Genomic DNA, 25,384 nt, shown 5'->3' with positions numbered 1-25,384 from the left:
TCCTCCCCCTACTTGTCTCCATTCACTGATGCCTAAATTCCCTTCTCCCACAGTTCCTCCTCCCCACCTCTCCCTGTAGGAGCCCCCTTGTCCCATCTGCTGCCAGGGGAGCCAGTGCCACCCCTCCATGGGTGATGCAGAGCCAAGGATGGAGGGGTTTGAAAAATGAGGTTTTCTGAAGGATAAGGACGTTTTTGTGGGAAGTTGTTCACAGCCAGTACTCACAGAGCACGAGGTTTGGGGGAAAATCTGCTTATTAGCTATCCCAGCCAAGTATGTGGGAAGAGATGGACACAGAAATCCTTGCTTGTCCAGCAGCTCCTGCCAGCTGCTGAGCCTTACTTGGGATGAGGTGAGTGACTTCCACAGCTGCTGGAATCTGTGATGTTTAGCCCCAAAATGATGGGGAATGTGTGGGTTAGGCATTTTTATAGTGTTCCTCTCCAGCCTTTCCTGCTTGGAGGCACCTCTGCACCTTCTCCTTCACCCTGGGGACAGAAAACTGCTGCTGGAGCTGTTTTGGGGGTGGGATGGATGGGCCCTGTGTGAAGGATTAGGAAAAGGTGCAGGATGGACACAAGGCTCCCTGCCACCTGAAAAGCTCAGATGGCTGTACCTGCTGTCACTCTGGGCTTTCCCAGTGGGAATCAGCCTCCAAGGAGCTCTGTGGGAAGGGCAGGACAGGTCTGGGAAGCATCAGGGAAGGGACAGGCAGCAGTGAAGAGGGAGAGACCTCCCAGTGGCACAGGATGGCTCTCCCAGGGAAATGGTTCCATGTGCTGGAGCGGCTCCTCATGGTGCCAGCACGGTTTGGGCTCAAGGCCTCCCCTTCCCCATCCCTAATCCCATCCCCAGGCAGTCCTGGAGTGGGGCTGAGCCCCTGGCCCAGGTGGAGTGGGAATGGCTGCAGTGAGGACAGGCTGGGTCCCTCCAGCTCTGAGCGGGGCCAGAGGATTGCTGGGCTGGGACACATCCAATTCCTGAGTCATCCTCCCTGGAGCACAGGGTCACCCAGGGTTTCCAGTGCCTCCCACGTTCCTGCTCCTGGGCATCCATCGTTTCCATGTGACAGTGACAGCTTTGGGTGTTTAATGTCCACTTTACCAGCGTGCTTCGGCCCTGAGTGCATCCATCACCGTGTCCATACAGATCACCAGGACAATACAGCAGCTCTCCCTCCCCTGCCTCGACCCTGCAGCTCGGGAACGCTCCCAGCTCCAGGTTTTTCCCCCAGTTCCACCCAGGCCCAGCACAGCAGCTTTGCCCTGGGACAGGGGGGGATGAGCTGCGGCTTTGGGGTTAAAAAGCAGGATTCAGGTCCCTCATTTCTCCTTGTCTTTCTTTTTGCCCTTCCTCTGGCTCGTCAGCTCACTGAGCTTCTTGTCCAGGCGCCGCTGGAGGTGGGCTCGCTTGGTGGGATCCAGGGATTTGTCCTTGGAGCCACTCCCAGGGTACAGGATCCCCTCCCGGCTGATGCGCTGCCGTGCGTGGGCCTTGGCCTTCTCCCCACAGCCGTGGACCTGGTGGGAGAGAACGGACACCGGGAATGGGGCAGGGATCACCCATCTGGGAACCAGGGGCTTTCACTCCTCGAGCCTGGAATTCCTTTTTGGCTAAAGTCATCCCCCTGAAGTCATCTCCCATCATTTACAGCCGTTATTATCATTATGTTTTATTATTTATCATTGTTTACTATTTATCTATTTATTTTCATTTTATTTGTGTCTAGTTTCATTTTATATTTAGGTTCTGTATTTTTTATAGATTCATTCTTATACTTACTGTTTAAAATTAAGGATTAATATTTATTATTCTGTATTTTATTGAACCATCATTTACAGCTCCTCTCACACAGAAGGAAATATAAAGATCCAGGTCCTGGGCTCTGAACAGCAGGTGAATCATCCTTTGGGATGGTTCAAGAGGCTCCTTCCATCTCCTTTCCAGTGAACTGGGAAAGGTGTTTTGGGGAATGGGAGACCCTTTTTGGCCACGAATCTGCTGTTTTAATGAGCCAAGTCCAACACTGGAATTATCTCCCACAGGTGAGATCCTAAAATCTGATCCCTTTTCTTGGCCCATCCCAAAGCCATTGATGTTTCCATGGAGTGGGGTCCCAGGTGGCTCCCTCAGAGCTGTGGCAGCCCTTCCTGGGGCTGACATGGATTCGAATCCCTGCAACTGCTGGAGCCTCGTTACAATTCAGCAGGGAGAGGCCGTTCTGCAGGGAATAAATCTCCATCCCCCTGGATGGTGAGTGACCATAAATACAACTATTCCTTGCCATGGAAACAGATAGCTCTCGACAGAGGGAAAAGCTTGCCAAGGATTTATAGGGCTGCTGAGCTCCAGGAGGCTCCAGAGGGTGTGGAACAAAGACACAGGGAATTCTGAACTGCTGGCCAGGCAGCACTGCACCGTGCCTAACCTGTCCCCAGGATGCAGAGAATCTGCAAAGGGCTGGGATCATCCTCAGAACACAGGGAATGTGCAAAGATCTGGGAATGGAGTCCAGGCTTGCTTGAGCCTGGAACTTGTGCCTCTCCATTTCTGCTCCCTGCCTCGCTTTATCCACAGGACCTCAGAGTGTAAGTGCTAGAGAATGGTAAGGAAAGGGACAAAATGAGAGGAAAAAGAGAAAAGCCCTCAGGAAGAGGAGAGCAGAGCCCAGGTGTCACCCCCTGCCAGCCCTGCGTACCTGAGCTCAGCACAGGCTCTGACAAGGAGGGCTCTGCTCAAACTCCCTGCAAGGAAACCCTGCCAGGGGAAATTCCCAGGCTAAGCCCATCCTGCCCCTCCTTACCTCGGGGATGTGGTGGCTGAGGCAGAAGAGCCGCTGGCAGTGGTGGCAGAGCTGGCCCAGGGTGGTGACAGAGGCCTTGCAGCGGGGGAAGCCACAGGTCCTGTCAGCTTCCATGGCAGCGGAGATCAGTGCGTCGAAATCCTCTTCCGCCGCGCTCCCGATGGCCGGCTTTCCTGGGAAAGGTGAGCACACGCCTGGACTGGGGCCTGGGAACAAACCCACCCTCCTGCAGCCACAGCCTCTGCTTCCACATCCTTCAGTGTGGGCCAGGTACTCCCCTTAGCTCCTCTCCCTGCTCATGTGATTCCTGAGACTCTCTCCCGGGAAAGGGTCCCCAGTGTTTTTCCTCTGACTTAAGGAGTGTGCCTCCAGGTATCCAAACCCCTCTACCTGCATGCTGCAGCCAATTCCCAGCTTTCCAAGAGCCACACGCTCCACACCCAAATCCCAGGCCCTGGAGCAAACCCACCGGGATTAAGATCCAATCAAGGAAGCGCATTAATTGCGCTGGTTACCAAAAGCCCGACCCACCTTTGGCTTCGCTCTTGTCCTTTTTCCTGCTGCCACGGCTGGGCTCCTGCACCTTCCTCGCCGCCTCCTCCCGCCTGCCTTTCTCCCTCCGGACTCTCTCCAGGTGCAGGGATTTCAGGTCCACCTTCCCCGAGCCCTCGCTGCTTTCCCCCGGCTCCGCAGGGTCAGGGGTGTTCCCGCTGGGATGCTGGGGCTGGGGAAGGGGCTGGGAGGGCGGAGGAGGCTCGGAGGGCGGCGGGGGCTGCTCGGGGAGTCTCTTGCGGACACTGATGAACCTGTCCCGGCCCTCGCCGGAGCTCAGGTGCTGCAGCCCGAACTCCTCCGCCAGCACGTGGACCAGCATCCGCTCGTGGGAATTCAGGGACGCCGGGAAATCCAGCTGCGCCTCGCTGCTGGCCAGGAAGGCCACCAGCATGGCCCTGAACCTGTCCCCGCCCTCCTTGGACCCCGAGCCATCTCTCCCAGCTCCGGCAGCGCTCGGGGAGCTCCGCGTTCCTGCTTTCTGGCTCCCTGCTCCGGCCGCCGCCGCCGCCTTGAGCTTCCCAGCCGGAGCCGGCCGCGCTTTGGGGCCCGGCGGTTTGGGGCCCTGCCGGCGCTGGGCGCTGCCCTCCCCGGGGTAGTTTTGGGGCACGAGGTCATCCAGGTACTCAAAGGCGGAGCGCACGAGGCCGTGCTGGGACAGGTGGTCCAGGAGGCGGCGCAGGAAGGGGCGGCTGCCCACGGTGTGGCTGTCGCACACCACGGCCACGTGGCGCCGCGCCCGCGTCACCGCCACGTTGATCCGCCGCTCCTCGGCCAGGAAGCCCACCTCACCTGCGAAGAGAGGAGGGAAGCGATGCCAGAGGCGGCAGGGCTGCCTCTGAGTAAGGGTTTGGTCCAAGTGAGCCAAGGATTTCTTGGCCGGAGGGTGAGAGTTGGAATTTGTGGGGCTCTGGTCCCTGCTCGCAACTGCTCCTCTTCCTACCTGCGTTCCACAGGCTCCACACTGAGCTCCAGGGGCTGGAAGAAGATGGAAGGCACATGGAAAGAGGAAACATCTCCCTGCCTGCCCACGACACAAGCTCAGCTCGGAGCAGGGAGCAAGCACAGGATGGAGCAGCGTGGAAAGGGCTCACCTTGTGACAGAGGAGGGACCGCAGGTAAAGAACTCCCCCCGTCCTACAGAGCTCCCCCTGCTCCCAAATTCTCTGAGGGTCTGTAGGAACAGGCGTTTGGGAACTCGGGAGGTTCTGCTCTGCTCTGCTCACAGACAGCAGCGAGTGCTGGGATGACTCAGGCAGGATCAGCCAGCGAGAGCGGAGCGTGGGTGGCCGCCGAGCTCCCAGCTCCAGGGAACAGCGAGGAGGCCAGTCGGGAAGAGATTAATGCCTCTGCCGGAGCAGCGCCCAGCCTGCCTCTGCCTCAGCAGCCTCACTTGTGCTGCCTGTGAGGGGCAGGGGGAGGGGGAGCCCCTCTCCCTGCTCTGCAGCTCGGAGAACAGTTCCCAGTTTCTCTGATGAGGTTTAACCCAGCTGCAGGGGCAAATCCAAATCCTTTGAATCCTGGAATGGTGTGGGTTGGGAAGGACCTTAAAAGCCCCCACCTTCCAGGGATGCCTTCCATCATCCCAGGTTGCTCCAAGTCCCATCTAACCTGGCCTTGGACACTTCTAGTGATGGGGCAGCCACAGCTTCTCTGGGCAGCCTGTGCCAGCCTCAGCACCCTCACAGGGAACTATTTCCTCTTAAAAGAAGGTGGTTTCCTGCTGGATCAGGAACGGCTGCAGAGGGACAGGTCAAGGAGAAGCCTCCCTGTGCCCCCAGGAAAACAAATCCTGCCCCACACCTGAGCTTTTTGGCCTCTCCCTGTGCAGGAGAAGGGGCTGTGGGACACTCACCCTCCCAGGGCCACCAGCTCCCACCAGCACAAGGGTGAGTCACTCCTGGATCAGGACTATTCTTAGTGCCGTCCCCACCTCCATTCTCCCCACAAGACTGCTTTTCCTCCTCTAGACTTGGAAGAAGTGGCACCTCCTCCTTCCACGGGTTTTTTTCCCCTTCCAGCCCTCAGCATTTCACCTCCAGCAGCACAGGTAGGGCCGCAGGGCTGTGGGTTTGGACAGGGAATTGATCCCAGCATGGAACAGAGGTGATCACAGAGCCATCCTGCTCAGCCAGTTCCACAAAACCTTTCAGCTCCCAGAACAGGAGCCTTGTGCCTCCAGGGCAGCAGCTTTTTTCCAGCTGTTAACTTCCACTGCAGCTGCTGATAGCAAGGAATTTGATTTTCCGCTCTAGATTTTGCTCCCAAAAGCAGCATTTTCCGTGCATGGCTTGGGTTGCCAGCTCCTGCTCGCTTTCTGCAGGGAACTGACCCAAAATGGGCTCAAACCCCAAGAAATTACCCCCCAACTTCCCTAAATGTGGGGCTAATGGGATGTGACATTCTTAGGGCCCTGGTTTAAATCATTTCTGAGGCCTTGAGGGCCAGGAAACCTTCAAACCGAGCAGTCCTGGACCCGCTGTACCACGGGAGCCTCCTCTGCAGCCCTGCCAGCACACATATTCATTAATTAAACAAAAAGGGCTGAAAAGGGAGGGTTTGCCAGTAAATCCATCCAGAGCCACGTGTCAGAGCGCTGCAATTAAACCACAGCACTTGGCTGCACAGGGAGCAACACTCCAGCAGCGACGTCTTACCTTTCCTGTTGGATCTGACAAAGGACAGGATCACTGCCTCCTTCTCCCTTCCTTGGAAACCATCCACTGATTTAACTTCTAGCTCGGGGTGGCTGTGGCAAAGGTGCTGTCGCAGCATGTCCACCTGAGAAACAGGCCAAGGGTAGCTTTTAAAGGAAATACACGGGTGAAAAGGATTGTAACGGCACAGTTTGGGGGAAGATCCCTCCCTCCCAAACCCACAAGGATGAGCGCTGGCATCTCCTGAGGCTGCACTAACAGCTGCTCCCTCCATGACTTCAAGCTGCTCAAAGGTCTTCAGGAGCTGGTCCCAAATGCTGGTTAAATTTGGCTCTGCAGCTCTCTGGGATCGTGTGGTGCAGGGACAGGGGGTGACAGGAGAGGGACAGCTCACCTGGAGGTTGTAGGGGGCCACCACAGAGATGTCCTTGGCCTTCACACCAGCGTCCACCAAGGCCTGGACGTGCATCCCCACCAGCTGGACCTCCCCTGGGACAGGAACAGAGTGTGACAGGGGACAGAGGCTGGAGGAATGAGCCCACCTCCCCCAGAACAGCAGGAAAGGCTGCCATGAACTGGTTATCCGAGATGGTGCCTGGTTCAGGGGGATCTAAGGGGAAAAATTAAATCCTTTATGAATTATTTCATGGTTTATTGGCCGGGCTCCTGCTTTGCTGCAAAACACAGCGATAAACATCAAGACTCTGCAGCGAGCTGTGCCAAAAGGCTGCCTCCCAAATTTGGGGAAATGTGCTTCTAATCCCCTGCTCCAAATCCCTGAGTTCTGTCAGACCAGGCTTTTTGGCTCTCTGCAAGGGAACAAGAGCCTGTTGTGTTCAGCAGGGCCCCGGGAATGGCACACGGAAAAATGAGGCACTCAAATGATGGTGGGGGTCAAACAGAAGGCAAAAGATATTTAAACTGGTAAAAACTGCCCTCGTATTTTCCAGCCTGACTTTGCACTCTTTTTTCAGGCGAAAAGAGGCTGAACTCGGTGTCCCAGGAAAATCCATGGAGAAGAGCCAGACAGGATTTCATGGAAGGAGCAGAGGACCGGGAGGTAATTCTGAGCTTTATCCACAGCCTTCCCGTAACAGGCCTGTGCTCTGCCTGCTGCTATTTGCCCTTCCTTGGTGTAAAGCACCTGCCACAGGCATTCTCCACCCTGTCCCAGTCCTCAGCACGGAGAAATGTCCCTGCAAGGAAGACACGGCAGCCAGAGAGGCCACCCATGAGCTGGACACTGTCACCAGAGCTCCAAGACAGCTTGGAATCCCTGGAGGTTGAGGATTTATGGAGGGAATGATCTCTTAGCTAAGCAAGGCTCTCTGCGACCCCGCCTTCCCCAGGGAGGCATCCCTGCGATGTGGCCAAGCCTGTGGTGGGCTGAGCACCTCAGTCCATCCATTCTGGCCAGTGGTACCTGGATTGCCCTTGGACTGTTCATCCTCCACTTCCAGCTCAAACAGGCCACAGCCAGCGGTGTCTATGAGCAACAAGGGAATGCTGGTCTCTTCCGTGGAGGAGACGCCTGGCAGGTCCCTGCACAAGGTATTTGGGAAAGGGCCAGTTACCAAGGCCGATGTTACAGCACTATCCGCACAAGCTGTGGCTGCCCCATCCCTGGAAGAGCCAGGCTGGATGGGATCTGGAGCAATCTGCTCTAGTGGAAGGTGTCCCTGCCCATGGCATGGGACTGGGTGGGCTTCCAGCCTTCCAACCCAAACCATTCTGGGATTCCACGATTATCACAGCAAAGGGGGACACAGAAGACAACTCTGAGTCACTTCTGGTTACAGAGCAGAAAGGACAACCCCCGCCCCCAGTAAATGTCCCCTCGATGAAACAATGGCTGAAACAAAAACTCTGCCCCGGCCGCAGAAGGAGCGGAAAACTCCGCAGGGAAGGGATGAAAAGGCCGTTTCAGCTCCCGTGCCAGCGGAGAGCAAGTGACCCACCTGAGCAGGTGCTGTGCCACCGAGGGGTGTGCGCTGAGCCGGCCGCCGTAGAGCTCCGAGGACGCCCATTCCATGATGTCCCGGTGCATGCGGTACTGCACCGTCAGCATCCGCACCGCCCGCTCCCCGTAGTGCCCCGCCAGCCGCTCCATCAGGCTCAGGGACAGCCCCTCGGCCGCCGCCCTGCACGGAGAAGCACCCCGGAGTGGGAGTGTCCATCCCCCAGTGACACAGGGCGGGGAGGGACCAGCCAGCCCTTCGCCCCTCGGTGCCGAGGGTTTCAGTGGGAATGCTCTGGGAGCGTCCCCAGCCCTGCTCAGCAGCTTCGAGGGGCTCCCCTGGGGTGGCACTGTCACCCCTGCTCCACCTGGGTGCCAACAGCGCTGTCTGTCAGACCCTGAGGGACAGACTCGTGCCATGAGATTGGAGAAGTGTGGACGTGGATCCTGCCCCTGTAATTCAAGCAGTGCCAACGGTATGGCCTGCGGAGTCACCACCCCTGGAGGTGCTCAAGGAACGACTGGACGTGGAACTCAGCCCTCTGGTCTGGCTGACAAGGTGGGGATCGGGCACAGGGTGGACTCAGTGGTCTTCAGGTCTTTCCCAAACTCAGTGATGCTGTGATCCATCAGCTTCAGGCTGGCGTTACTGCAGGCTCACCCACTGCACTAGGATCAGAGCTCCACCCCAAATTTTGGAATGCCTGGTGCTCACACAGCCAGCCCTTCCTGGTTTCATCAAGACCCCTGCTGCTCCAGCACTTCCATCCCTCCCTGGCCACTCGCCCTGGACTAACGCACGGATGCACCGCACGCGTTGCTTTTTCACCCATTAAATCCCCATCACATCCAGCAGCGCCCCTCGTTCCCACATGCGGCACAAATGAATCAAATTCCTGCTGAATTCAGCCTTTCAGGAGCCGGTTTGCTTTCTCCCGGCCGCACAGAGGGTTTGTTGGGAGGCCTGAGGAGGAAGGATGGAAGTCATTGCACTCAGATTTTGTCAGCGTACAGAGATTTTTCACGCTGAGGCTGACACTGAGGGGTGCTGGTGGCTGCCAGACACAATGAAGCAGCACGAAGATGAGGGAATGATGACAGGGAACAGCTCAGGAAAATGCTTTCCATCAAGCTCCGGGGCACAGCACGCATCCGATCCTGCCGGGGGAATTCCAGCGCTACACGGCCCCACAGCGAGCGGATTGTTGTGGCACCAGCCAGCCCTGCCACGCTCACCACAGGCACTTGGGAAATGTGACAAGAGACTGCCAAGTTGTTAAACCTGCAGAAGGGACAATTAAGGACAAATCTTTCCAAGAAGCCGGGCCTCGTTAGCTCTCCTCCTTGCTGAATCATAGCATGCAGCACAGCGGCAAAAAAACAGGGAATGGCCTCTGGATGGACAGGGCTGCAGGACGTGGGAGGCAGCCGTTTGCCAGAGGTGGGCTGGGGTGGATGGGATGAGGGGACACAGCAAGATGTGGGGTTGGGGGATGCATTCCAGTTATCAGGAATTAACTTGATTCACCCAGCTCTGCTCTGCCCACGGAGCCTGGATTTCCTGGACAGGGAGGAAATTTAGCAAGGGAGAGCTGTCGGCACTCACAGACATTAAACCTCACAGCAAGCCTCAGGAACCATGCTCTTCCCACCCCTTCCAGCACCATTCCCACCGCAGGGATCCGCAGGAGGTTATATGCTGAATTAATAATGAGGAATTAATCTGCTCGGGAATATTTCACCTGTTAATAATTTTCTGTTATTTTACCACTCAATTAATTCCTATGGCGGTTGATTTCTCTGCCAACGAAATCCTGAGTGCCCTGAGCAGGTTGTTTCTTTTTAATCTAATGATTGCTTTAGAGAAATTAAATTGGGATAAGAGGTTGGACAGACAGAATCATGCATGGGATGCTTGGGAATGTCTACTTTAAAGCACCTAAAGTACAGCTGGGAAAGGCAGAATTCCCAAACCCAGCCCACAGCAAGCAGGATTTGTTGCTAACATGGTTTCACCTTGTTTTGCCTGCGGGAAATGCTGTGCTTGGCCAGCCTGCCCTGTACGTGTCCAGAATGATCAGTACTAGGAGAAAACCAGGAACTGTTTTCCATGGAAGGCTGGAGCTATCCTCAGCCATGGCATGGTTTTTTCTTATTCATCCCTGAGACAGGAGATGCCGAGATGCCGGTGAGACTGATCCCTGCAGTACACACTGGGTTTGGCTGGAAAAGCCTGGAGAAGGAGGTCACTGTGTTTTCCTGCCTCAGGAACTCCACGTTAATGGAGTTAATTCATGGATGTGCACCAGGATGTTCCAGCTGTGGAGGCCACCAGAGAAACCCAAGGCCTAGCACTTCAGAGACGAAGTGAAAGGAAGTCCATTCAGACCTGCCATGGGAGCCAGCACGTGGATTTGGGATGGTGCAGACATCCAGACTGACCACTGACAAACAAGATGGCAAAATATCCCTGTGTTTGTCCAGGAAACGGGTTGAGAGCGAGAGGTTTGATAAACATCTGCCGGTATCTGAGGGGAGTAAAACCAAATTAATACATCAGAGCCCTGATGTGGAGACCAATTCATCGGGAAAAGGATGGAATGAGGGCTCCAACAAGGCCAACAAATGTTCCTGTCAGACTGCAGGAAGCGCCCTGGCATGGAGATGCCCACAGGGACAAGGACAAAATGGAGGAGGAGGACCTCCAAGACGGAGGCTGCTGCCCATGGGCCTTGGCTAGAACTGCCAAGGAGGAATCAGAGGGGGCTGGAATTTGCCAGCATGGACTGGAAGGTGTGTGTGGGGATGCCCTCTGCATCCTGGGACAGCTCCAGGTGTGTCAGAAAGCAGGGAAGAGGAGCAGCCTTCAGACCCTCCGTGTGACATTTCCTAGGCCTCATGGGGTCACCCCCGGTGGGAACAGGTAAATGCTGATTCCATGCAGGAAAAAGCAGGGAACAGGAAGGTGGATGGAGCCATTCCTGATGGACAGGAGCTTCCTGCCTCAGCAGGGCTGACTTCCCCTGCTGTAGTAACAGCCGAGCCTCCTGCCAGCCCGGATTCATCCCGGATAACTTCAGACCCTTCCCCGTGGCCCCAAAAATAGGAGCCCACCCACTCCAGGCTGGCTGTCATCAATGGAGAAGGGGAAGGTGGGTGGAAGGGTTGGAGTCCTCCGCATGAATCATCCCTGGAAATAGCTCCTTGCTTCCCCTGAACCACAGAGGAGGTGGCAGGTGGTCCGGGGCCTTCGTGGGAGCTCTGGAAATACCCACGGAAGGAGGCGAAAGGGATCTGCCTCTGTGCTCCCTCCCGGGCCTGCAGGGAAGGTGGAAAGCCCAGAACGGGGCTCTCCAGCATCCCATTTATTTGCATCACAGCTGCTCAGGCTGGAAAAGATCTTTAAGATCGTGGAGTCTGTCGTTCCCCAGGCGCTGCCGAGGCCACCAAGGTAAAAGCTGATGGAGAGAAAAGCACAACTCCTCAAGCAGGAGCAGGAGGAGATCCAGGAGCTCTGCAGGACGTGAGGAGCTTTTTGCTGCCAGCTCCAGCCAAGGCTCCTGGCAGCAGGAACCGTGACAGAGCAGGAAAAAGCAGCTGCTAATGCTTCTGAAGTGAAGAAAAGCTGCTTTTGTCTCAAAAGAGGGAGCCAAAAGTGACAGCAGCTGAGCGTCAGCCCCGTTCCAGAGTAACAGAGCTGGGATTTTTAACGTGTTTTGCCCTTAATCTGACAGTCTGGGGAAAAAAAACAGGCTGAGGCTACTGAGGTGGATCCAGCTGGATGGGCACTGTGGAGCATTATGGAGCCATCGTGCAGTTTTTCTGGAGGAGAAGAGAAACTTTATGCACCACTTACAGAAAATAACGATAACCTGAAATAGGAAGGACCAAATGGCAAACTTCTTGCTACCAACAAGATACTACCCCAAAAAGTGCCCTGCTTGGAAAATCCAGGCACGGAGAGCCAACCTGCAAATTCACAGGGAAAGAACAGCAGGACACCAAGAGTGGAGGGCTCTGGAGAGGCTTTTGGAGCTCACCAGCCTGGACACTTCCAGGCAGTTGAGCATGTGTTTATCACCTGCCAAGATCTGCAGAACAGCAGGCTTTTGGGCATCTGAGAGAGGCAAAATGAGAGGATATTGCAGCCCCTGAATGTTGTTCTCACTATCTCTCAGCCATGTGCCAGGAGCTGCTGCCTGCCTTGGATTTTTCATTTCCTGTGTTCAAAATTCAAGTGAGATGGCAGATATGTGTCTTGTTCATTATTTTCTGGAAGCAGGAGAGGATGTTTATGAAGCCAGCCCTATTTCTCTGCTTCTGTGGTTCAGTAATTCCAGATCCAGAGCTGCCTAAACCAGATAAACACGAGCACATTTATGTTTTAAATTACTCAGATTCCTCAGTACTCTTTGCAGCATCCCCCTGGAAGCACAGGCAATTTGCACTATCCACAGATCTTTTCCACAAACTAACTGTTCTTGTTATCCACTTTGTAGGGACTAGGAGGTTTTATAATCCCCGAGGTGTGTGATAATGTGGCGTCTCACTGGGCCAATTCACATATTAATACATTAAATAAATAAATGTGGGAACCACAGAAGCAGAATTAAAGGAAAGACTTGGATCAGCCTGAGGATGTGCCCAAATGCATTCCACAGAGCCTGCAGGCAGCACAGATCTCCACCAGGAAATGTCTCCAGTCGTGAGGATTGGGAAGCTGCACAAAGAACGGGAGGATCCGGGATTTTTACCTGTGGGAGATGATGGTGGGGGGCAGCTGCTTGTGATCCCCAGCCAGGATGCACTTGGGAGCCTTCAGCAGAGGGATCCAGCAGCTGGCTTCCAGAGCCTGGGCACACTCATCAATCACCACCAGGTCAAAGTGGGTTTCAGGCAGCAGCTTCAGGGGCCCGTCCGAGGAAGCACCTGGTGGAAGGAGAAGGTTCCCAAGTGAGCAGGGAAGCAAGGAAGAGCGAGGAACCTGCTCCGGAAACCAACCTCACAAGCTGTAAGAGTGATTGAGGCAAGTGAAATAACGTTTCTTTGCAGAGATCTAGGAATTCAGCCCTGCCAAACACGTATCCATTGACATGTGTAAGTCAGGATTGTTTTTGCCAGCTCCTATTTGTCCTTTTTTATTTTCCCCCGGCATCTGGGCCCAGAAGCTTCCAAGTTATCTTTGGGAACAGCAGGGAAGCCCAGATGCCAAAGAGAATATGCTCCAGTGCTTCATGTGGAGCACAGCAAGGAACACCCACCTTCCTGCTGCCCCCCAGTGCCAACAAAACTCCTCATCCCCAGCTGAGGGACTGACTGGGGGGATCCACCTGTCTGGTAACCGAGGGACACCCTGAGAGGGGGAGATGGGCTGAGACCCCCGTGCCTCTGCTCCTCCTCGTGGCATTGGGAAGAGGGAAAGGAGTCTGGAACCAGACAGCCACAGCAAGGGCTCATTTTTAATATCAGAAGCCCATTTGTAACATTTGTCTCCTTACAGACATCCTGCTCTAACCCACACCTACTGATACTGATCCATACATTGACCAGAAATCTGAATTCCAGGGGCATCCAAATCTCCCTGCAGTTCACAGAGAAGAAGGATGCAAAAGGAGGAAGCCATGGTGAAGAAACCATTCTCCCAGTCCAGGGGATTTTTATTCACAGAAGTGTTTGGGGTTTTTTCCAAAGCTCCTGTGCTATTGCAGCTCTGAGAGTGGGGATTTGGCTTTGTCACTGTAAATCCTGCTGCCTCTACAGCTCCGCATCACTTCAGACATTCCAGTTTGCCACCCAAGACACTGCTTTCCTTCCAAAACTGTTTTCCAGCCTGTACAAATCCGCTCTGGTGAGTTGTACAGTTATAACTCGACTTCTGTCACTTGCACACACACACAGCTGGCTGGGAAGCTCCAGTTCCAGGGAGGATCACAGCTGATCAACATAAATACCAGTTTTACTGGGAGAAGGAAATCTCCCCCTTTCTTTCAGGCAAGTAAAAAGAAGTGAGAGGCCGACTCCCAGGGACTGACACAGAAGGATTTATCTTCCCGCTGACCTTCATTCCAGTAACTTGCTTTTTTATGACCTAAAATTATTGATGTTTCCTTTCAACAAATGACCCTTGAGCAACCAGATCTGAAGATTGTAAGTATGAAAACCCTGAGCCAGGAAAGCCCTTCCACACGTGCCAAACCTTCCCAGCTGCAGCTGCCTGATGGGCACCCGGAACTGCTCCCTAAAATCCCGTGTCACATCGTTTGGGTGAGTGCAGGACCAGCCACGTGCAGCCCGGGAGCAGGCTCTGCAAACACGTGCTGGAGTCCAGCAGTCCTGGAAAGGGTCCAGGCAGGGAAGCAATCCCATGTGATGGATGCAATCATGAGCAGACTGCACACCTCCAGCAGCACTTGTTTACTCACTGCACTCCCAGCTCCTACTCAGAGCTAACAGGGGCCCCCTTCCAGATCCATATTCTGTGCTCAACAATACCCCGTGCCACAGTGGAAGCTGGGAGAATCCCACTGGGGAGGGCTTTGGGAGACTTTGCTGAGCTCCCGGGAGCTTGGAGCGAGTGTCCCAGCTGTCCCAGAAGGATGCTGCCTTGCAGGGCACGTGGTTCATCTGGAAAAGGGAGGGAAAACACCGAGCAGGACGATCCCCCACCTGTGTTGGTGGCAAGGACAATGCTGGCCTGGCTGAGGGCTGCAGCCATGGCAGCCTCTTCCCGCTCCTTCAGCTCCTTCCTCAGGGTCTTAATCTCACCCAGAAAATGGCTTCGCTCTCCCTTGTCTTGGGCCTTCTTGGTTTTTGCCTAGAAAAGAGAAAAACTGGGATTGAGCCTACTGCTGCTACTCAGCTCTGGCCGTGTCTGTGACCAGCCAAAGCATCTGGGCATGGAGCAGGGAGGAATCTTTGGGAAGAGGGGTCTTGTTCCTCTGCTGGGGGAGGGATTGGGATTTCCTATCCTGTCCTGAGGAAGCAGAGCCTTTCTGGAAGCGGGAGGGCTCCCCCAAGCCCCAGCAGCAGCTCTGCCACCTCAAACTGGCCTCTCTGAGCTGCTGGAAAGGATCCAGAGCAGCATCCGGATAGGCCCAGGGCTTTTTTTAGCAGGTATTAAATGTATCTACCAGCAGTGCCAGTGCAGCAGCCATGGGAGCACAGCTCAGCTACAGCTCACTCAGCAATCCCAGATGGAAATTGGGATTATTTCCCTGGAGGTAAGGCTGATGACTTGAGAAGGATGAAAAGGCTGCAGACAGAAGCTCTTATATGCAGCCAAAACAGTAAGATGTGCTGGTTCCTAGAGTTCGTGGATGGATGGATGGATGGATTTTCCAGGATTTAACATGGATCAGCTCAGCCCCCTGTTTTGGCTGAACTCATGGGTATTTGAAACTGTGACACCTCCGTGCGTCTGTCAGCTGTGGTCAAAATGGGCTCAGGAACTCCAGGGGTGGGATCACAGGCCCTGAGGATGTGGTCAGTCTGGATGTCACCCATTCCTAGTTAGGAATTAGGAATATCAGCTCTGATCATCCCCACCTGCCTCACATGGTCTCTCTCATCCACTCCTTGGTCTGGGAGTCTATTTAAGGCCAGCTCATGGAGTGGGCCTGGTTTTTTTCCTGGATTCCCTGCCCCATCCTCCTGGACTGTTCCCTGATCCTGCTCAGCATCCCTGGAGCTGGACTGGCCCTGGACCTGTGCTGCATTTCTTTCTCAGGTACTGTGGGGCTGAAACCTTGCTGGGGCAAGGAGTATCCAGAGAATCTCGAAGGCAGGTGAAGGAAGGAGGCACAAAGGGGTAGGAAATGCCTCTAGAGGACACAGGTTTTCATTTCTGTTACTGCTCCTTCTGTGGGCTGGGGAGAAGGGAAGGAGAGAGAAGAGTCAAAATGTGGAGCTGCAGAGGGAGAAATTGTTCCAGGGAACAGTAGGGAACGTGGCACTGGAGAAACAGAGGCAGGAGGAATAAAAGATGGGTCAGGAACTTGGAGATGAGGTCTCTGCAGCCAGGGGCGGCTTCTGTGACAGAAGGAGATGAAAGGGAAAATTAATCACCAGTGAGAAAGGTGGAAAATAAATTAAGGCTTTTGGACAGTCCTGCCACCAGAAAATGACGGAAAAGAACTTAATTAGCATCAAATCTTCACCCCCAAGTACCAGAGCTATATAGAAAGAGAATGTTAGGAAAATTAGGGTGAGAAAGGAGAAATTAAGGATGTGTTTTTAAATGTGCTCTGCTTTCTACTTGAGGTGGCTGAGAGTGGGAGGGAGTATCAGCACAGGCAGACAGCTTGTTAGGAAGTGAATTAATGATGGGAATGTTTCTCTGGTAAAGAGGAGGGCACGGATCAGGCCAGACAGGTGATGTGAGGGGCAGCAGCAGGGACTGGAATTGTCCCACTTCCGTGAGGGATTCAGGCAGGAGGAGTTCTGCCCTCCAGCACATGGAGATCAGAGAATCCCAAAACGGTTTGGGTTAGAAGGGACGTTATGGATCCCCTGCCACGGGCAGAGACACCTTCCACTAGCCCAGGTTGCTCCAAGCCCTGTCCAACCTGGCCTAGGACACTTCCAAGGGATGGAGCAGCCACAGCTTCTGTGAGACATCCATTCCAGGGCCTTCCCACCCTCACGGGGAAGAACTCCTCCCTAACATCTGACCTTCTTCCGGGATGGATTACCCCAGGCCGCGCACACCCCCCCTCCCCGCGGGCAACGCCGCAGGGCCACGCACCCAGGCCAGGTCCATGTCCCTCCTGATGTCAGCCACGATGTGGGCGCTGTCCCCGCGGGCCAGCACGGCGTCCAGGGAGTGCTGCTGGATGGGCTGGAGCAGGCGGGCCGGGTGTCCCAGCCGCAGCAGCCGGGCCCTGCCGCCGGCCAGCCGCTCCACCAGGTTATCCACGGCCACGTTGGACGGGGCACAGCACAGCACCTGCCGGGACAAACACGGCCTTGGCACCTCTGAGGGCACCCAAAGGCTGCAGCAGAGGGAGGGAGACCAGCGTGCTTCTGTTGGGAATAAACCACTGGCATCACCACAGGTAATTCCCTCCTTGCTTTGCAGCGTGTCTGAGGTTTGGTGTTCACTCCCCAGTGCAGTGTCTGAGGTTTGGTGTTCACTCCTCAGTACAGTGTGTCTGAAGTTTGGTGGTCACTCCCCAGTGCAGTGTGTCTGAGGTTTGGTGTTCACTCCCCAGTGCAGTGTCTGAGGTTTGGTGTTCACTCCCCAGTGCAGAGTGTCTGAGGTTTGGTGTTCACTCCCCAGTGCAGTGTCTGAAGTTTGGTGTTCACTCCCCAGTGCAGTGTCTGAAGTTTGGTGTTCACACCCCAGTGCAGTGTGTCTGAGGTTTGGTGTTCACTCCCCAGTGCAGTGTGTCTGAGGTTTGGTGGTCACTCCCCAGTGCAGTGTGTCTGAGGTTTGGTGTTCACTCCTCAGTGCAGTGTGTCTGAAGTTTGGTGTTCACTCCCCAGTGCAGTGTGTCTGAGGTTTGGTGTTCACTCCTCAGTGCAGTGTGTCTGAAGTTTGGTGGTCACTCCCCAGTGCAGTGTGTCTGAAGTTTGGTGGTCACTCCCCAGTACAGTGTGTCTGAGGTTTGGTGTTCACTCACCAGTGCAGTGTCTGAAGTTTGGTGTTCACTCCCCAGTGCAGTGTGTCTGAAGTTTGGTGTTCACTCCCCAGTGCAGTGTGTCTGAAGTTTGGTGTTCACTCCCCAGTACAGTGTGTCTGAGGTTTGGTGTTCGCTCCCCAGTGCAGTGTGTCTGAGGTTTGGTGTTCACACCCCAGTGCAGTGTGTCTGAGGTTTGGTGTTCACTCCCCAGTGCAGTGTGTCTGAGGTTTGGTGTTCACTCCCCAGTGCAGTGTGTCTGAGGTTTGGTGTTCACTCCTCAGTGCAGTGTGTCTGAAGTTTGGCGGTCACTCCCCAGTGAACACCAAACCTGAGCTCTGTCAGCCCCTCACTGGAGCTGCTGGGCAATTCCCTGGTCCCTGCAAGCCAAGCCAGGCTCTGGATTAGCACGGATCCAACGGGAGCTGCTCCAGCTGTCACAAAGCCCAGGAGTGTGCAAAATAATCATAGAAACCTGGAATGGTCTGGGTGTGACCTTACAGCCCATCCAGTCCTCCCCTGCCATGGACAGGGACATCTTCCACTAGCCCAGGTTGTTCCAAGCCCCATCCAACCTGGCCTGGAACACTTCCAGGGATCCAGGGGCAGCCACAGCTTCTCTGGGTAATCTGTGCCAGGGCCTCCCCACCCTCACAGGGAAGGATTTCTTCCCAATATCCAACCTAAATTTCCCCTCTTCCTATCTGTAGCCATTTCCTCTTGTGGAATCACCCCAGTTCCCGATGAAGAATCCCTGCAAAGCTTCCCTGCAGGCCCCTGCCATGACTGGAGGGCTGCTCTGAGGTCTCCCCACACAAGGCGAGGGGGTCACTGGTGGTCCCTGTCCCTGCCACCACAGCCCTGGCACCGAGCCTCACCTTCAGGCCCTGCTGCACAGCCTGCAGGATGACCTCCACCAGTGTCGTGGTTTTCCCCGTGCCGGGAGGCCCGTGGATGATGGCGAGCTCCCTCTGAGCCAGGGAGAAGGACACAGCTTCCCTCTGAGACTCATCCAAGGAGGCATTGAAGAACTCCAGAGGCTCTGGGGAGACAGCAGGAGAGTCACTGGGAGCTCAGCCCCAGCTGGGAAGAGGCTGAGAAGCACAAATCCAGAAATACACATAGCGCTGTGCAGCCGGCCCAAATCCATCTGATAATGAGGAGAACCTTGGGAGGAAAGCACTGAGGGGGCTGGAAGACCCCAGAAGGTAAAAATAAGCTTTATATGCTGCCAAAACAAACAGGCTTCCTCCCCATCCCGCATCCATGCTTCCTCGTCCCCTCTCCAGCCCTGACACTTGGCCTTCAGCCAGTCAGTGGTGGAATTCCCAGGATTTTAGAGGCATTTAGCTGCTCCAGCATCAACCAGGCAGGTTTTCCTGGCTCTGGAGGGAGCTCTGGGCTTGTTTTGCAGGAGAACCGGCGTCTTAAGTGAAATCTTCAATGAAAATTGGGGAGGAAGTAGCAGATCTGGCAAACAAATCCCTGCCAGTGAACAAACCCAATGCAGCACCAGTGAAAAAGCAGAAAAACCTACAGAGGCTGTGAGCAGAACAGAGCAGCCCTGTGGTGGTCAGCCAAAACTGGGAATGAAGGCAGGAAAAGGTACAAAGAGCAATTTAAATGATAAAACTAAAATAGCTTCTGCTTTAATAAGGGAGGAAAAGAAGAAAAAAGAATATGCAAATCGCATTAGAAGAGAATTGGTTTCACTGCAGAGACTGAATTCTCAAAAGCTGCTTTTTAACCTCCCAGATTTATCTCATTTAGGCCCAAATTTATTCTCATCCCCCCCCCCCAATCCTAATGCTAATCTCCTTGTTCGTTATGGGGGTTAATTACAGCAGGGATGATGACTCATTACACCGAGGTTTCCTGAAAATAACGTTCCCACAAAAGCTTACATAAGACATCCTTCCCTCTGGGCATCATGTGGTTCATCCCTCCCTTTGCATTAAGGGCTGCATTAAAAACATGGAAGTTTCCTCTGGTTTTAAGCAGGTGGAGCTGTGTGCGGCCTGTGGCTTTTGAAGCAGCCCCCTTAAAGGAGTTTAAAACAAAAGATACTCATTGAGAGGGCGATGACGAAGGGAGAAAGGGGGCTAAAAGTGCTCTTCGCTGTCACTCTGCCTCTTGGTTTATACACAGATTTTGGGTGAGTGTGTTAATGACTAAGACAAGACCAGGAAGCATCTCATGGGCTGGGGAAAAAAGCAAGAATACCTTCCAACCTGAGAGGCTTTTCCCAGAGTGAGGAACAGCCGGGATGTGGGAGTCATTGATGCTTCCTTGCTCAAGGATGAGCTCAGGAACTTCTCCGGGCCTGTGCCCACCCTCATCCCTCCTAAGCACACACTGCCAAGGAGCTGCTGTGTGGGAAGGCTGGGAATGTGCCTCTCCTGGGCTGGCCACAGCCATGGGGAGGAGGGAAGAGCCTCTTATGGGATGCTGTGGCTCCTCCAAACTCCTGTCCCTGCAGCAGCTGGGCTCCAGGTATCCTCACCTGAAGAAATCCCTGGAGTGTGTCTCGCTGGTGGCCAGGTAATTGTGCCCTGATGCACAGCTCCACTTATTAGTGTTAAAAACCGGGATCACCTTGGCCAGGTTGATGCCCCAACATTCCCAGGAACTGAGATGCTTTTCTGCACAGTTTCAGCAGCTCTGGTGAGGAAGTGGGCTGGGGGAGTGATATCCAAGCCCGGGAAAGGGGTCTTTGAACCAAAAATGGATGGGAACAGCCCTTCCTGGGAGGAAGAGCCCAGGTTTCCCAGAGCTGGAAGCCCTTTCCAAGGTATATTTCTGACCAAGAGCAATCCAGACCCACCCTCAGCTCCTCCCTGGTACAACCTCACTGCATCCAACGCTGCTGGACAAAATCCAGGTGGGTTCTTCAGCCTGGATCAGAACTTTCCCTGTTCTCCAGGGGAAATATCTGGCAGCTGGGTTATCTGGACTGCTTTGACTTCCCCAAGGATCTCAGAGGGCTCTCCAAGGCCCCTGTGATGACAAGAGGTGTCACAGGGCAGAGAGATGAGGAGCATCTCAGGTTTTTTGGGCCAAAAAGCCAAGGAAGTCTTGCTGAAAATCTCTGGTGCTTCCCCAGTGCTCTGCTGCCAGGTTGGCTCTTTCTGAGGACATTCCTGCCCTTTCACCAGGATTTTTGATGGCTTCTTTCCCTTTTCAAACCTTTTGACAGCCATGGGCAGAACTGGACACAAGCCAGGCCTTCTGGAGCCAGGAACAAAAATGAGCATTCCTGACTTTCTCCAGCCCAGGAGCACAGGAGGGAGCTGGCAGCTGACAGTGACCTGCACAGGTAAAGCAGAATCTGCTTTCCAAAGGGAAGAGGGACATGTCCCTCTTGGATGGCCAGGAGGAGCACAGCACGCAGAGCAATGCTGGCCTCTGCTGGCAAGCAAAGCCTCTCCACTCCCTGCCAATTCCCAAAATGGAGGGGTGCAGGGATCCCACGTGGATGATGGGAGCAGGGGGGGATTGTTTGGAGGAGATTCCAGGTGTGGAAGCTCCAGCAGAGCCACGGGTGCAGGTCGAAGTGGAAGGGAGACAAGGAGGGCATTTTTGATGGGTGAGCACCCGGATTCTGCTTCCCAGGTGTTGGGGAGGAGGAAGCCAAAAAACCCTATAAATATGATTGCCTATATTCTGAGAATGAGAAACCTGTAGGTGAGATAGAATTGAAAGTAAGTTTTGATGTTTGAGATGTATTAGATACTGGATGTCTGGGAAAACAGTTATGTGACCATCTGAAGGTTACATGCAGCCAGACCCAGAGGTCAAATGGAATGTTCTGTCTCACCCCTCAATGTATGGTTCATCCCACACCTGTAACCCTCCCCTGAAGTATCAGGTATCTGTAACCCCATTGGCCCAAGTCCTGTTCCAGCCCACCTTGAAGACCCCTGATAAGGGGTCCCAGGGGGGCTGGACGCTCTCTTTGCTTGCACCCTTCCCTGAGGACTTTCCTCTCTTGGAATTTCCTCTCCCTACCTCTCCCTTCCCCCACTTTCCTAGGCCTTGCCACGAGCTGCAGCCTGGCAGCTCAGAGCAAGGCCCCCACATCCCTCACAATAAACCTCATCTTGTAAAACCTAACTTCAGAGATCTCTCGTCTACATTCATCTACACCGTCCTGGAGTCCTCAGCAGCAGCAAGAGGCATATTTCTACACCCGGGGAGTCTGATACGGGCAAAATTCCCGCTCAGTTCTGACTCTGCCCTTTTTGGAAAAATTGCTCTCCCAGCTGGAACCTTCCTGGAGGTAGCAAGGTTGAGGTGTGGAAGGGCTTTGTGCCAGTCCCAACCTGTGCTGCAGACCCCAGCCACCCACTGGAGATCCCTTTCCTCTCCTTTTGACTGTTCCTTTGACTCTTCCCACAGCCTGTCCCATGTTTTTGTGTTATGCCAAGGGTATTTATTGTTGCATATTGGAAAGGACTTGGGCTTTGATGTGCTGTGCTGGGCTGCTGCTGTCTGGTAATTAATTACTGAGATGCACAGCGGTGTCAGAACCCACCTACGAGACTCCCTGACCGAAAAATTAGGATTCTCATCTTGTCCCCCACACTTGAAAGAAAAATCAGATTCGGGCTTGTGCTGCTGCACGTTTCACCTGCCGGAGTGGATTCTGCCCCCTCTCCCACCCGTGGCTCCCTGGTTTTCTGAGGGACCGGTGTTGACACAGATGTGTGTCTAGACAGCCAATTTCACGAGCTGCCCAGGGCTTACTGACTCAGCCTGCTGCTGCTGGGTTTGTTCGAAACCAGGTAATGGAAGGGATGAGACAGATCCCCAAAGAAACCAGGCTAATGGGTGCTTTGTCATGGAAGCTGAGACATGGAAAAGCTGCCTGAGTGCTGTGAGGTTTGTCTGGCAGAGCCCTTCAGCTCAGGGCAGGCTTATTCCAAGTTATTATCCCTTAATTCCTGGCTGGTACAACACCTCTCTAGCTGGGGAGAAAGCAGCTCTGAAGGGAGGAGGTAACTGCGTGTCCTTTGTGTTCACATTGCACCTCCTCTGTCTGTCTAACGTGGCTCAATCTATCCATCAATATTCCCCGTGCTGAGGAGATGGAAAACTCATCTCCGCTCAGCCTGGCTCAGCTGACTGGTGCGGTGGAAAGGAGTTTTCCTCCATTAGAGATAGCTCTGCTCCCTCAGGGGTAAAAGCACTGTTGAGAAAAGTTGGTTGATTAAAATTTAATTATTTTATTTAATATTAAAACCTTGAGTGCACCGAGGTCCCCAGGCAGCCAAAGGGCTAAAAGGTTTGGGACCAGAGCTTAGAGAAACAGGGATAAGACTCGTTAACACCCATTTTTTTGTCCCTGGCACACCCTATTGAAAGTCAAGCCTGACTGGAGGGGATGGGAGAGAGGCAAATCATTTTGGGCAGCCAAATCCAGGAACCCAAGAAAGACAAACCATGCAGGGAGCTGTGGAGGGGAGGAAAAGGGGCAGAACCCTGGCAGGGATGGATGGAGAGCAGACCTGAGCTCTGTACATGGCTTATACACAGCCCACCCTCAGCTCTCATTCCCTGATTCTGCATCCTTCCCTTCTGTCAAGGGATAACATCCATCAGCAGCTGTTGGTACCTGACACAGCTGCTGACCAGAGGCTTTGCTCTCCCCGTGGCTTCTGTGTAATTTCATCTTTGTTTTTTTTCTCCAAAGAAGCACGACAGAGTGGATACTACTTATATCCAAGTTTTTGTCAAGGGTCTTTCCACGAGGAAAGCGTGCCCAGTATAAACCAGTATGAACACAACGCTGCTGCAGCCCCGCTGATGACTCATATTGAACACCGGGGTCCTTTCTGGAGCAAAGTGGCTCTGCACGTGTGGATAAAAACAGGGATGGGAGCTATTTGTGCTCCTGTGGGCAATTCCCAAGGATGCCCATCAAGCCTGATAAAAAAGGATCCTTACTTGTTTCAGGGAACGCCCTGGGAGCAGAGGCAAAGAAGAGGACGTCGATCAGGTCGGAGGCTGGGCCACCACGGTACTGCTTGAGTGCAGTTAAAGCTCTGCCAAAGAAGGCAATATCCAGGTTACAGGCACAGCAGGAATTCTTTGGAGACTCCCAAGCCCCCAGAGACAGGCTGTGAGTAAGGAGTGAACTCTTCCAAAGCTGAACAATGTTACCCCCACCAGACTAATCCCACGCAGTTCCCACGTCTCCCAACCTTTGCACACACATCCCTGTGCTGGTCAGGCTTCTGCTTCCCATTGCCCCTGCTTGGTACAGCCAAATGTGCTTTTTTCATTGTTTATCCAGCAAGGAGCTGTCCATGCCTCCTGCCAGGATGGAAAAGGGCCTACACAGAGCCCAGGGGTCATGCAGAGGGACCAAAACACAGCTGGGAGAGGGAAAGGGAAGAGCAGGCCCAGCCAGCAGATGGGTAAACTGAGGCTGTTGCGAGGCTCTAGAATGACAAATCCAAACCGGGAAAGGTCTGGGAAGAGCTTTTCCAGACTAAACTTGGCACTCCTCATCCCGCTGGGCAGAGTGAGCCCTCACCTTTTGAGCCTGTTGTAGGTGACGTCGTTGGCCAGCTTGAGCAGGCGGAAGGAGCGCTCGTGGTCCACGGCCAGCTCCCCATCCCGGGGCTCCTCCAGGGCCACCGTCACTGCCTTGGGGGTGACACGTGTCACCACGCCCGTGCACAGCGGGTCCCCCTGCCCAGCTGACTCGTAGAGCCCCACGATGTCCCCTGCAAAGGTTTGAAGGGAGAGGGTGAGCTGGGGCAAATGTGTCACCGTCCAGGGAAGCTGCGGCTGCCCCTTCCCTGGAAATGTCCAAGGCCAGGCTGGATGGGGCTTGGAGTAACTTGGGCTAGTGGAAGCTATCCCTGCCCATGGCAGGGGGTGGGACTGCATAAGCTTTAAGGTCCTTTCCAACCCAAACCATTCTAGGACTGTATGATCTTTCTTTGGAAAGACAGGAGTGTCACTGACCAGGTCCAAAGCTGTTGGAGGGCAGCTCGGCATCCGAATCCCACTTCCTGGGCTGGAATGTCACAAGGAGACGCCCGTAGAGGCCGGTTCTCTGGCTGGTGACCTGGAGCTTGAGCAAGCAGACGCCTCTCCGCTGCAATTCCTTCAAGGAGACGCTCTCCTGCCATGCCCTGGGAAGCACACACAGGTGGGAACACCGTGGGGTGAGGCTGAGGGTCACAGCTCCAAGGGACAGAGCGGAATGACCTCATCTTGGCTCCCGGCACCTCCATCTTCACGGCTGGGTGAGCGTCTGTATCCCCACCTAAGAGGGTGACTTAGGTCCTACGGGGGCAAGTCCAGAAGGATTCCCCATGGATCAGAGCCCTGTGGGAAGGGTTTCCTATTGGGGTGGGCTGCTTAGGAAGGTGGGATTCCAGCCGCCTTCCCACAAGGTGACAGGAGGGTTTCCTACAGGTGACAGGGGGGCCCAGGGGACGATCTCTCAGGGATTCCACATATCCCAGCTGAGGGGGTCCCTCTGTGTTCCCCACAGCGCTCCCGCGTCCCCTCAGCCGCACGCGTCCCCGGCTGTCGCCGCCCCGTAACCCCACGGCGGCCGGTGCCGCGCCCCCCCGGTGCGGCCGCTGCCGTGTTCCCGGTGCGGCCGCTGCCTGTCCCGTGTGTGCCGCACCTGCTCTGTGCCAGCTCGGCCTCCCGCTCGTCCCGCAGCAGCCCCAGCTGCCGCTCCGCCGCCTCGGCCGCCATGGTCCGCGCAGGCCCCGCCCCCCCCGCGCGCGCCCAGGGCCCCGCCCCCCCCGCGCGCGCCCAGGGCCCCGCCCCC

At 54.7% G+C, this 25,384-nt stretch overlaps 1 protein-coding gene across 1 annotated transcript; it reads right to left on the bottom strand.

Moving 5' to 3' along the window:
- Positions 1-334: 334 nt before the first annotated feature.
- Positions 335-25,320, bottom strand: IGHMBP2 (immunoglobulin mu DNA binding protein 2). The gene is made up of 15 exons (XM_040068131.2): positions 25,235-25,320; positions 24,562-24,731; positions 24,125-24,317; positions 23,533-23,630; positions 18,465-18,628; positions 16,713-16,913; positions 14,636-14,783; positions 12,724-12,898; positions 7,971-8,153; positions 7,436-7,554; positions 6,407-6,501; positions 6,013-6,136; positions 3,335-4,147; positions 2,804-2,976; positions 335-1,520 (listed from the first exon to the last, which is right to left on the bottom strand). The coding sequence occupies exons 1-15, from the start codon at positions 25,306-25,308 to the stop codon at positions 1,323-1,325; spliced, it is 2,928 nt and encodes a 975-aa protein (XP_039924065.1). The 5' UTR covers positions 25,309-25,320; the 3' UTR covers positions 335-1,322.
- Between the last annotated feature and the right edge of the window lie 64 nt (positions 25,321-25,384).

Source organism: Hirundo rustica, chromosome 6 (assembly GCF_015227805.2).
Source record: "Hirundo rustica isolate bHirRus1 chromosome 6, bHirRus1.pri.v3, whole genome shotgun sequence".
NCBI lineage: Eukaryota > Metazoa > Chordata > Aves > Passeriformes > Hirundinidae > Hirundo > Hirundo rustica.
Note: the sequence above shows the minus strand (reverse complement) of the source record. Positions and strands in the feature narration are given on the sequence as shown.